Source organism: Anopheles aquasalis, chromosome 2 (genome assembly GCF_943734665.1).
Source record: "Anopheles aquasalis chromosome 2, idAnoAquaMG_Q_19, whole genome shotgun sequence".
In the NCBI taxonomy this organism is placed as follows: domain Eukaryota; kingdom Metazoa; phylum Arthropoda; class Insecta; order Diptera; family Culicidae; genus Anopheles; species Anopheles aquasalis.
In genome coordinates, this window is record NC_064877.1 from 2770001 (window position 1) to 2780000 (window position 10000).

The 10000-nt window shown below is 46.9% G+C and overlaps 4 protein-coding genes across 4 annotated transcripts in view; 2 read left to right on the forward strand and 2 right to left on the reverse strand.

Annotated features, from left to right (window-relative positions):
* Nucleotides 1-2330: 2330 nt before the first annotated feature.
* On the reverse strand, nucleotides 2331-6945 carry LOC126573076 (dynein light chain Tctex-type). The gene is made up of 3 exons (XM_050232911.1): nucleotides 6778-6945; nucleotides 5706-5871; nucleotides 2331-3424 (listed from the first exon to the last, which is right to left on the reverse strand). Exons 1-3 carry the CDS (start codon nucleotides 6796-6798, stop codon nucleotides 3276-3278), a joined length of 336 nt encoding a protein of 111 aa, XP_050088868.1. The 5' UTR covers nucleotides 6799-6945; the 3' UTR covers nucleotides 2331-3275.
* LOC126573075 (mucin-19-like) lies at nucleotides 3450-5688 on the forward strand. The gene is made up of 2 exons (XM_050232909.1): nucleotides 3450-4478; nucleotides 4561-5688. The coding sequence occupies exons 1-2, from the start codon at nucleotides 4190-4192 to the stop codon at nucleotides 5616-5618; spliced, it is 1347 nt and encodes a 448-aa protein (XP_050088866.1). The 5' UTR covers nucleotides 3450-4189; the 3' UTR covers nucleotides 5619-5688.
* A 119-nt stretch (nucleotides 6946-7064) lies between the features above and the next one.
* LOC126570802 (DNA-directed RNA polymerase II subunit Rpb4) lies at nucleotides 7065-7813 on the forward strand. The gene is made up of 3 exons (XM_050228800.1): nucleotides 7065-7203; nucleotides 7266-7446; nucleotides 7522-7813. The coding sequence occupies exons 1-3, from the start codon at nucleotides 7140-7142 to the stop codon at nucleotides 7694-7696; spliced, it is 420 nt and encodes a 139-aa protein (XP_050084757.1). The 5' UTR covers nucleotides 7065-7139; the 3' UTR covers nucleotides 7697-7813.
* LOC126570801 (gamma-tubulin complex component 5) overlaps nucleotides 7636-10000 on the reverse strand; it is a 3436-nt gene continuing 1071 nt past the window's right edge. Inside the window, exons 2-4 of the mRNA XM_050228799.1 lie at nucleotides 9104-10000; nucleotides 7831-9040; nucleotides 7636-7766 (exon numbers count right to left, since the gene is read on the reverse strand). The exon at nucleotides 9104-10000 is cut by the window's right edge and continues 891 nt beyond it. Of these exons, the coding sequence (XP_050084756.1) occupies nucleotides 7723-7766; nucleotides 7831-9040; nucleotides 9104-10000 (2151 nt within the window). The 3' untranslated portion in view covers nucleotides 7636-7722. The remainder of the gene's footprint in view (nucleotides 7767-7830; nucleotides 9041-9103) is intronic.

Genomic DNA, 10000 nt, shown 5'->3' on the forward strand with positions numbered 1-10000 from the left:
GCCAGAGTGAGAAAGAGAATCGAGAAAGAGATAAACCAGTGGTGGCCAAGCAGCAATGATTCAAGAATTGGATGAAGTAAGGTGCTTCTTCTGTAACTTTCGATTACGATGGCCTCAGGCGTTCGATTCATTTGGTTCATTTTGTGTTCATTTGGTGTTCACGATCGCCTGCATGTCGAGTGCATTTTTGTGGTCGACAGCTGGCGTTTTGTTTACATCGAGCATCGAGCATCTGAAAAACAGTTATAGCGTCCTGATTGTGCATCAATAATTTCTTTCTGCTAATCGTATACTATTATTACAAAGGTTAAGTCGTTTTTATACCGAAAAAAACAAGTTAATTAACAGTTTTTTTACTTCAAACTGTCATTTTGAATTGTTTATTGTTTTCGAAACGTTTCGAAATTCGCATGAATCATCGAACGCCTGAGGCCATCGTAATCGAAAGTTACAGAATAAGCACCTAAACGGGGGACTAAAGTTAATTCGGATCATAAAAGTGCGTTATTTGAAGATTTTAGGTTATATGAATGTAAAAATTCGGCTTTGAACATTTTTCCTGCTTTAATATTTTTGAATAATGTTTTACCATACTGTAAAAAAAGGATAATATTTTTAAAGAACCTACCTTTACGATTTGAGTTGCATTAAAGACGCTAAAATTGTTGAGATGCTAATTCAGTTTTACCATCTCTGGGTTGAACGAAGTAGAAGTGGCCGCACGTGCATCATCGTGTTCATCTCGTTCGTGTTATGGAGTTTGCGCAACGGTGATCATGCCGCCGAGCATTCTTCTCTTTTCCCCTAATGGTATCTGTTATGAGATGATGATAAAAGATGTGATGTTGTGTTCGGATCTGAATTTGATGCTTAATACTTAAACAAGCACGTGCAGTGTTTATTAATTGAATAATAAAGGTTTAAGTATTTTTTTAACCATCTAGAAAATTTGCATTTGAATGAAAAGACACCACCATCATAAATTGGTGGTCGACATTAATGATCGTACCATTGAAAACGATCCTAGTGCTAGGAACACGTGGCTGTTCATCAACTGCTCAACTTTGTTCCCGCCAAATTTGTCAGTCCTCTTTCTCTTTCACCCGAAACAGCGTTCATCCGTTTATTATCTGTCGCTTCCCTCTATCCTTGAACATCCTTGAAAGTTTGAAAATCAAACATGGAACCCTCTGCAAGATATAGAGGGATCTTTAAACGCTTTTTCGAATTTCTTCTTAAACCAGAAAATCGAGTAACGTAAAATTTAAACGAAAAAAATGCACTAAATCTGATAAATGGTACGATTCTGTTCCCGCCTGTTGGCCATTGTTAAGATTTCTATGCTCCAACGAATGATTCCACATGCTTCGGAAACAAAGCCGAAGAATAATAGTTTCTAATCACATCCCAAAATCTTATGCATCGTTGACTCGTGTATAGAAATTCATTATTATTTCGTACGTCGAGTGTTCGCTCTACTCGCAGTTTAACTCAAGGATTGAAAGAGCAATATTCTGTACCTGATTGCAGATTCGCATCAGTTGCACTGCAATCCTTTGATTGACTACTACCACCGTATACATCGCATGGTCCCACAGCATGCCATGCTGGGTGTGGAAGGTTGCCTTTTTGCTTCCTTTCTCCTTCGCTTCATTTATTACCATCTTCGCGGTTCACGAGCCGCAAGTGGCAAACCAGCTGCACTCCTCCGCTGCTGGGAGTACATCATCTAAATTGCATACCACGCAGCCGGAAAACGGTCGTACGTGAGAAAACTTCGCATCGAAGAATGAGATGGTGTCCGCTCAGGATAACGCTGCCCGCAGCCATAGCTACCGTTGCTGCCAGTATGAAACGAAATCCATTCAGCCCTCAACCCTTGCGCTGCCTACTTTGTTGCTTTAAACCCCGTACACCCTCGCATCACCGCTGACAGGATCACCAGTGCGCCTGTTCTCGTGATGCCGGTGCTGATAATAACGTTACCGATGCATTATTTATTGCACATGTTTCCCGGCGCTATCCGATAGTTTCGACCGCTAGATTCGTGATAGCCCCTTGCTCGTCGGTATCCCATTTTTCATTCCCTTAAATGCTCTTCGAATCCGGAGGATTCACGTTGAATGCAGCCGGTATACATCAGCAACTAGTACAGTTTGCACAATCCTGCCGCGGACGATCGAAAGAAGTTCATGAAAATTCATAGCTAATTATGCTTACTCAAGCGAAGCCGCACGTGCAAACAGCCATGTTTCGGAATGTGCTGAAGCGAAAGAACTAGAATTTGAATTGTTGAGCGGAAAATGTCTGAAATGAAATACACCCGTACGTCTGGTGTTTCCTCTTGATTTTTATTTCTAGTGTTTATCAGTTGCCCATCAACAAAACGTACGTTCACCTCCGTTTCGCTAGGACCTTGTCGCAACGTACAACCTAATTACATGGAAATGTGGGATGCAAAGACACTTTTCACCGGTCGGTCGCCGGGATCGCCACCTTCATTTGATATTTTACACCTCTTCGCGACGTCGGCTCTCGTCCATCGCCTCGTCCTCTCCCTTACTTATACACAATGCAAACGATCAGTAGCGATCTGTCTTTACAGGAACGACATTTCGACTGTTGTGCCCTTCCCTTGTTCTCCTTCAGTCCTACACAGCCTTACAGCTTTTCTTTTTAATCGTCTGCACCGTACCGTCCACAAGATATGGCCTTCCGATGTTGTCTATCACTGCACATCATCAAACTACTGCAGAGCGTATAGGTAAATATGAACAGGAGTAATCGGGAGAGTATCAAAAGCGCTGCAGTTAGATAGTAACGGTACTAGCGGTTAGTACATAAAAACAGTTTGAGACGATGTTTCAAGTGATGCCTTTATAACAATTCATGAGTAGCGAGCGTAAACGTTATCGTCGCGCACTTATGCATAGTATGTTTTTTTTTAATTTAAAAAATAATAAATTACAAAAAGCTCACGCGCGCAACCGGTTCATCCGTACCTTGTTTCTCTCTATCTCTAGAAGCAGTTCATGGTTGCCGTTTGCATTGGTGCATTAATTTGGTGCCACTCTCAAAGTTGCGAGGGAAACAATCAAATATTTATCAAATCATGATCGTAGAATAATTCAGGAATGAGATGAAACTAGCAACAGTGCAATAGTAGTGTTTTAAAGACAGCCCTTATGTGCCAGCAATGGCACCTTTGCACGAAAGGCTGCCCGCGTCGGTAGTGCATATGAGTGTTCGTTTCAATTTCATCCTCTTTTTTTTGCCTAAATCGAAAGCCCAAACACCGACACGATACAGTACATCGTTTTGTTCTCCCAGCGCACCGTACACGATCCGTCTGTTTCGTTATTCCAGTAGCAGGAGCTTGCCGTATGCAGACCCGCACCATTTTTCTGCATAATCATACACGTTACTAGAAAGGAAAAGGAGCATAAAAGAGGGATCATATAGTTATCATCTACCACTTTTCTCTTCTTTTATACTAAGCATAAAGTAAGACCAACCGGCGGTCGACAAGGATTCATCGTCGTAGCGGACATTCCGTGACAGAGTGAGCTCAACGGCAGCATAATGATGATGATGCGTGCGTCACGCAATGTGACACTAGGCACTCACCATCAATTCTGTTGCCCTATTACGATTCTTTAAGGTGATGATTTAGTTTTCAGATAATTTACTACGCACAACAAAGTGATAGAGCTTGACGCGCGAGCTGGTTAGATCCGTAAGACCGTAACGTACCGATTACAGCCATGAACTCAATCGTACTAACGCATCAAGTGGTTGGTCGATTGTCAATAGAATCGAACCATAGTCTTCATTATTACATTCGTTCAATACAAATCTAATTCAACAAGCTGGACCAAGCAAGATCCAGTGCTGTAGCCCATTCATAAAACAATCATCCCTTTGACCACAACCAAAAACATTGCCAACGTAAAACCGTCTCCCCGTTTGCTCGCATTTGACGCACTTTCTCGGCGCGAACAATAAACCCATCTATTCCATTTTTCATCTGAGCTTTTTGCACGTGTGTCTCGCCAAGTAAAAACACCTGCATCAATCGACGTCACCCGTTCCTCCAAGACTTGGGATTGTATATAAAACCCAGCTATTCGCTACCACAACTCAGAATCTTCCGTTATCAGCATTCTCATTTCGACGGTAAAGCTACGAAATGAAGCAGCACTTCCTTACTACCATCTTACTTGCCGTCAGCCTGCTGACTGGCCCAACTCTGGCGCAAATTAACGTCGGTGTCGGAGGCATTGGAGTCACTGTTCTGGGATCGTCCTCGCTCGTTGGCGTAACTGTTGCCGGTGCTACCACCACGGTTGCTGCTGCAACCACGACTGCTGCCCCGACGACTACAGCCGCCCCGACGACTACAGCCGCGGCTGCCACTACAGCTGCCGGAGCCACGACGACCGTTGCTGGTAACACAGTCGTCTTCGACATCAACGGAAGTGAGTAGCGTTAGCCCTAGTATCCAAAGGACCAGTGCAATATTTTAACGATCCTTCTTTTTATGCCAAATGCTTGATCCAGGCATCGTTACTGTAGCTTCAAGCGATCAAGCTACGATCGACGCGATTCTTGCAGCTCTAGCTGCCGCCACTACAACGACTGTAGCAGCCACAACTACGACGGCTGCGCCCACAACGACGACTGCTGCGCCCACAACGACGACGGCTGCGCCCACAACTGCTGCTACAACTGCGGCAACAACGACGACGGCTGCGCCCACAACGACGACGGCTGCGCCCACAACTGCTGCTACAACTGCGGCAACAACGACGACTGCTGCGCCCACAACTGCTGCTACAACTGCGGCAACAACGACGACGGCTGCGCCTACAACGACGACCGCTGCTGCTACTACTACGACTGCGGCCACTACCATCACGGTTACGGTCATTATAAATGGACAAACTGTAACTCTAACAGCCACCGATGCCACCATCCTCAACCTTCTAACCCAGCTCATGAATAGTATGTCAACGACGACCACCGCGACGACAACTACTGCTGCCCCAGCCACGACGACCGTAACGGCCACTAACGTAGGAGGAGGCTGTCACAGGCATGGAAGCCACGAACGATTCGGAGGTGTCGGTATCGGAATTGGCGCCGGCATTGGTTTGGGTGGTCTCGGCATCAGAGGAGGAATTGGGGCAGGAATCGGTGGCCGTGGAGGAATTGGGGCAGGAATCGGTGGCCGTGGAGGAATCGGTGGATTCCAGCCCAGGCCCGGAGTCGGCGTCGTCCGCCCTGTTCTCGGTGCACTAGCTAACACGGCCGGTAACGTTGTCAGTTCGGGACTGAACTTAGCAGGAGGCCTATTGGGTGGTGCAGCAAACCTTGCCGGAGGTATTGTACGAGGCGTCGGTACGGCCGTGAGCGGTATCGGAGCTGGAATCAATGCAGTGGGCGGTGGAGGCTTGAACGCTAATGTGCGACCCTCTGCACAGTTTGGATCCAACGGAGGTTTCGGTTTCAATGCTGGGCTTGGTGGTAGAATTGGCAGTGGACTCGGTTTCGGAGCAGGACTTGGAGGTGGTTTCGGAGGAGGACTTGGTGGTGGGTTCTTGGCACGTGCCGGATAAACGATTCAACCATTCCAACGTTTTTGAAAATAGCTAATATGCAGCAATAAAGAATAGAATTCATGCCTACTTGCCCATCTTACTTACCTATATATTTGTAAGGCTTTTGCAGCTTTGTTAACACTCCTAAGCAGTTCTCTACCACGGATCCGGTCCAGTTGTTCACCTTATCGTGCTGGTACGCGTTGCCTCCGATCGTCGTCTCAATGGCTTCCTTTATGATCTTACTGACATCGTCCACAACGAACTGGTGCTGGTGTAGAATTAACATTATGAAAAGAGAATCATTAGTAAACCGCATTCAAACAACGGAATATTCTATGGCCAATGAGACAGGCGATCCGATTCTGTCCGCCAACAGCGGACAACTATCCGGAAAAGTTCATCATCGAAACGGGCAAAACGGAGTGCGCCGCAGGAATGGAATCCATCATGCCGGTAATGTTTCTATTCCCTCATCCGGTCGTTCCGGGTTGCTTGGCCAATGGAGCAAGAGTAAGCCGTAGCCAGTGGGAAAACAAGGATTACTTCGCGCCAAAGTTTGATCAATTCCTACTTGGTGCTAAAACATCAACAACAAACCCCATCCAAACAATACTGCGCTTTACTGTTGCGTGCAATATTGGGGTCAGAGCGGGAACCAACTTATCCAGCAGAGATAAATAGAGCTAGCATCGTTCTTCCGTAGTCCCGGCGGAGCAGGGAAATTTGCATGACTAAAAGTCATTCATCGTTCGGCCAAAAATGTTCGCACCTACAATCGTGGGGTGTTAAATCGCGTCCTTCGAATTGCTCGTCTTATGGATCCATCAGTAGGCCATTTCTTTCCGCAAACGGATTATTAACATGTTCCTGTGCAATCAAGCAACCCTTTCGTAGAAACGCCGGACAAATCCGCTCGACGCTCATCGAGTTTTCATCGCCCATGGACCGGCACACGAAAGAGTGGAATTTTTGGACAAACGCTGCGGACCATACATAATGCAAATCGGCGTCGCAGGGGCCGAAGAACTATTAGTTTTGTTTGCTCTTCATGACGCATCCCAAAAATATTTCTATGATGTTAACGGAACCCACGTCGTCAGCTGAGGGAAGCTTCCGCTGCGACCTCGGTCGGGGCGCCGCCGCCGCCGCCGTCGCCGTCGTCTCCGTTGCTTACCTCATCTTTGCTGTCCTCCATTTTCGCTGCAACACAGATTGCTTCTTTATCACTTCAATTATTGCTCGGAAAACTCGTGCGATGGGGGTCACTTATTTCGAGATTCTTTGAACTCGGGAAATTGCGGCTTGGAAACTCGCGGAAATTTCTAGTTAACCGTTCGGCAAGCGCAAGAAGAATGAGAGAGGGAGAGGGGGGGAACTGATGACATTTAGTTTGACAGTCGACTTTCAAAAATGTCCCAAAATTAATGCCCCCATCGTTGGGACATTTTGCTGCTGCAACAATTAAAACAAACTCCGGCGGCGATCTCCTCGGATAGCGCGAGCGTTTTTCCAAGTTTAATTCGCAAATTCTTTGCCATGGCTGGCTTCAACCCGGTCGATATGGTCGATGAAGATGCGGCCGACTTGCAGTTTCCGAAAGGTAAGTTCCGAAACCCCGGTCGCTGCAGAATCTTCCACTGACCGGAGTGTGTATACCTGCAGAATTTGAAAACGCCGAAACGCTGCTGATCAGCGAAGTGCACATGCTGCTGGAGCATCGCAAGAACCAAAACGAATCCTCCGAGGAGGAGCAGGAGTTTTCCGAAGTGTTCCATAAAACGTACACCTACACCAACGAGTTCCGGAAGTTCCGCAACAAGGAAACCATCGCCAGCGTTCGCAGGTAAGCAGGGCGACACACCGAAGCGATTGTGGACGCACATGGTTGTTAGTGGTTTATTGTGTCTTTTCGAAACAGTTTGCTGATGCAGAAAAAGCTGCACAAATTCGAACTTGCCGCCCTGGGAAATCTCTGTCCAGCATCACCCGAAGAAGCGAAGGCGCTCATTCCTTCGCTGGAGGGACGCTTCGAGGACGACGAGTTGCAGCAGATACTGGACGACATCGGGACAAAACGTAGCTTGCAGTATTAGGCGTTTGCGTATGCGTGTGGTGTGCTTTAGTACGGTGCATTGTAACTAAACGCATCGACCAGACCGGTCACTGGAACAGAAACAATCGTCAATAAAACCTGCTAAAGCTAAACCGGAGGCAGCGCTGCACTTACGGTGTAGTTTTTGCTTGCCATAGGCTTCCCGACTGAGTAGTCTAGCCAACTCCTGGTGACACTTACAGTACGTCCGCTCCAGCTCATCGATTTGGCATCGAGACACAAAATCGCCAATCATACTGTTATCCGTAATTTCTCCTCGAGCGTCCAATTCCGTAAAGTTGGTCGTGGTTTGCCACTCATCGCGTAGGATCGACACAAGCTCTAGCATTTGTTTGATTCCTTCTAGAACCTCCTTACTGTCCTCCTGTTGAAAACAATGCTCAAAGATGGTGCTAATGTACATCTGATGCGCCGTTATCATATCACTGAGATTATCGGCACGGTCAAGTTTCGCATCGAGCTGCTCGCCGAACGATTGCAACACGTGCGTCATCAGGTGAGAGTGGACACACTGGATGGAAAATATCATCCAAAACTTCAACATTGCCAATCGCTTCAATATCAAATCCATCATGCCGAAGGACGCATAAGGTGGCCTGCGTTTCTGGGACCAAGGAAACCGCAACATTTCTAACGTTCCCAGAGCCCACTTCACTTTCAAAAGGAACCGAAACACGCTGTTATAACTGGCCAGTGTGTCGTCGTTGATCATGTTGGTCAAATCGTGACCAGGGATGTACAGTACTCGTATCGCATCGATCGCCTGCAGTACTGTCGGGTGTTCTAGCCTGTGTCCGACTGAACGATCGATCTCTACGGTAAACATCGACATCATATCGTTGTAGCGCGAGGCGAGAATGTCGCTTAGCTGAGTCGTAAGCAAGTACGGATTTGCCCAGCTCTCGCCGGCTTCGATTCTTCGAAACAGATCACTGTAAAAGTAGTCCATCAGATCGCTAGCTTCCAGTAGCAGTACCTTCCGTATGTTCCTTAAATGATCCATCACATGAAACTCATCTTTGTAGATGTAGGTAACGTAATGGTTGGCGGCTTGTCGCTTAGTTTCCATGAGCGTTTTTATCGCATCAAACAGCACGTGCTCCAGCGGTAGCGGTAGTGTAGAGATTTGATTCAATTTCTCGTACAGCGTATGAGCATTCGTAAGCTCTTGCTCCGGCTTGCGAGTCAACTCTAGGGAGGAATGTCGCTCCGTGTGTCCACTGACCAATTGTAGTGTACTTTGTAGAGCCATAAGTAGCAGATCATCGTTGCAGATTTCTTGAATTTCTTTAGTTAGTCGCTGTTCCTTGTGCCCTCCTTGTTTCTGTAAGTATGGTTGATAAAACATTAGCAGATGCGATCAGGCAAAGCAAAAACCTATGCTTACATCGATTAACCTGACTGCGCATCCTTCCTTTTGATTGGTGTCCACTTCTTCCGCTGATTGCTCCTCTGTCCGGAATTTCTCCAGCTCTTCTACGATGGATCCCAAAAAGCTTAGATAAACCAAGTTTTCATCCTCCGACTCATGCGCCCTGCGCATATCGCTTATCCTATCTAAGCCATTCAAAATATTCAAAGTATAGCCAGCTTCCAGTGAATGGTGCAACAATAGTTTGATGATTGGATCGTTCTCTATCACTTCCGAGATGGCTGAGCTGACGTAGAAGCAACGTTGTTTGCACTTGGAGAACAATCTCGCCTGGTAACCGGTCAGTACGCCAATGTGTGGCGGATCCGTGCATTGCCGTTCCACCAAAAACTCGTCTCGCCAATCATCGAGCCTACCCTCCGTCCACCAGATATCGATCATGTTCATGTAACACTTTAAGGCCGCCAGTAGTAGCGCGAAAGCCAAATTGCCCTTCTCCAAGTTGGCACTCAACTTTACGCTACGGAACAATCCCGAAAGCAGATGGGCTACCGCAATGTGGGCCGGATATTTCGTCCAATCGAGCACAGAGAACCGGTGGATGTCGTACAGTTTCTTTAGCACGAGCAGCTCTGGTTCTAGCTCATGAAACAGCGAGATTATGGTGTGCGTTTTGCCCGGTTCTTGGCGTATTAGCTCCATTTCCTTCGCGATCATCACCGTTTCCATGTTCGTTAGGAAGCTTTTGACTCCCGCTGCATAACATTCAAACGAGTGAGGCGCAGGAATGGATTTCCCCGAAGTATCTAGGACGCTGCTGCAGAAGTTCCGCAACCGATAGGCGATGGTCATAAACTCGGTAAAGTTGAGGAGAAACGTTTGGATACCATGCTCCGTGGTACTGGCCAGTGA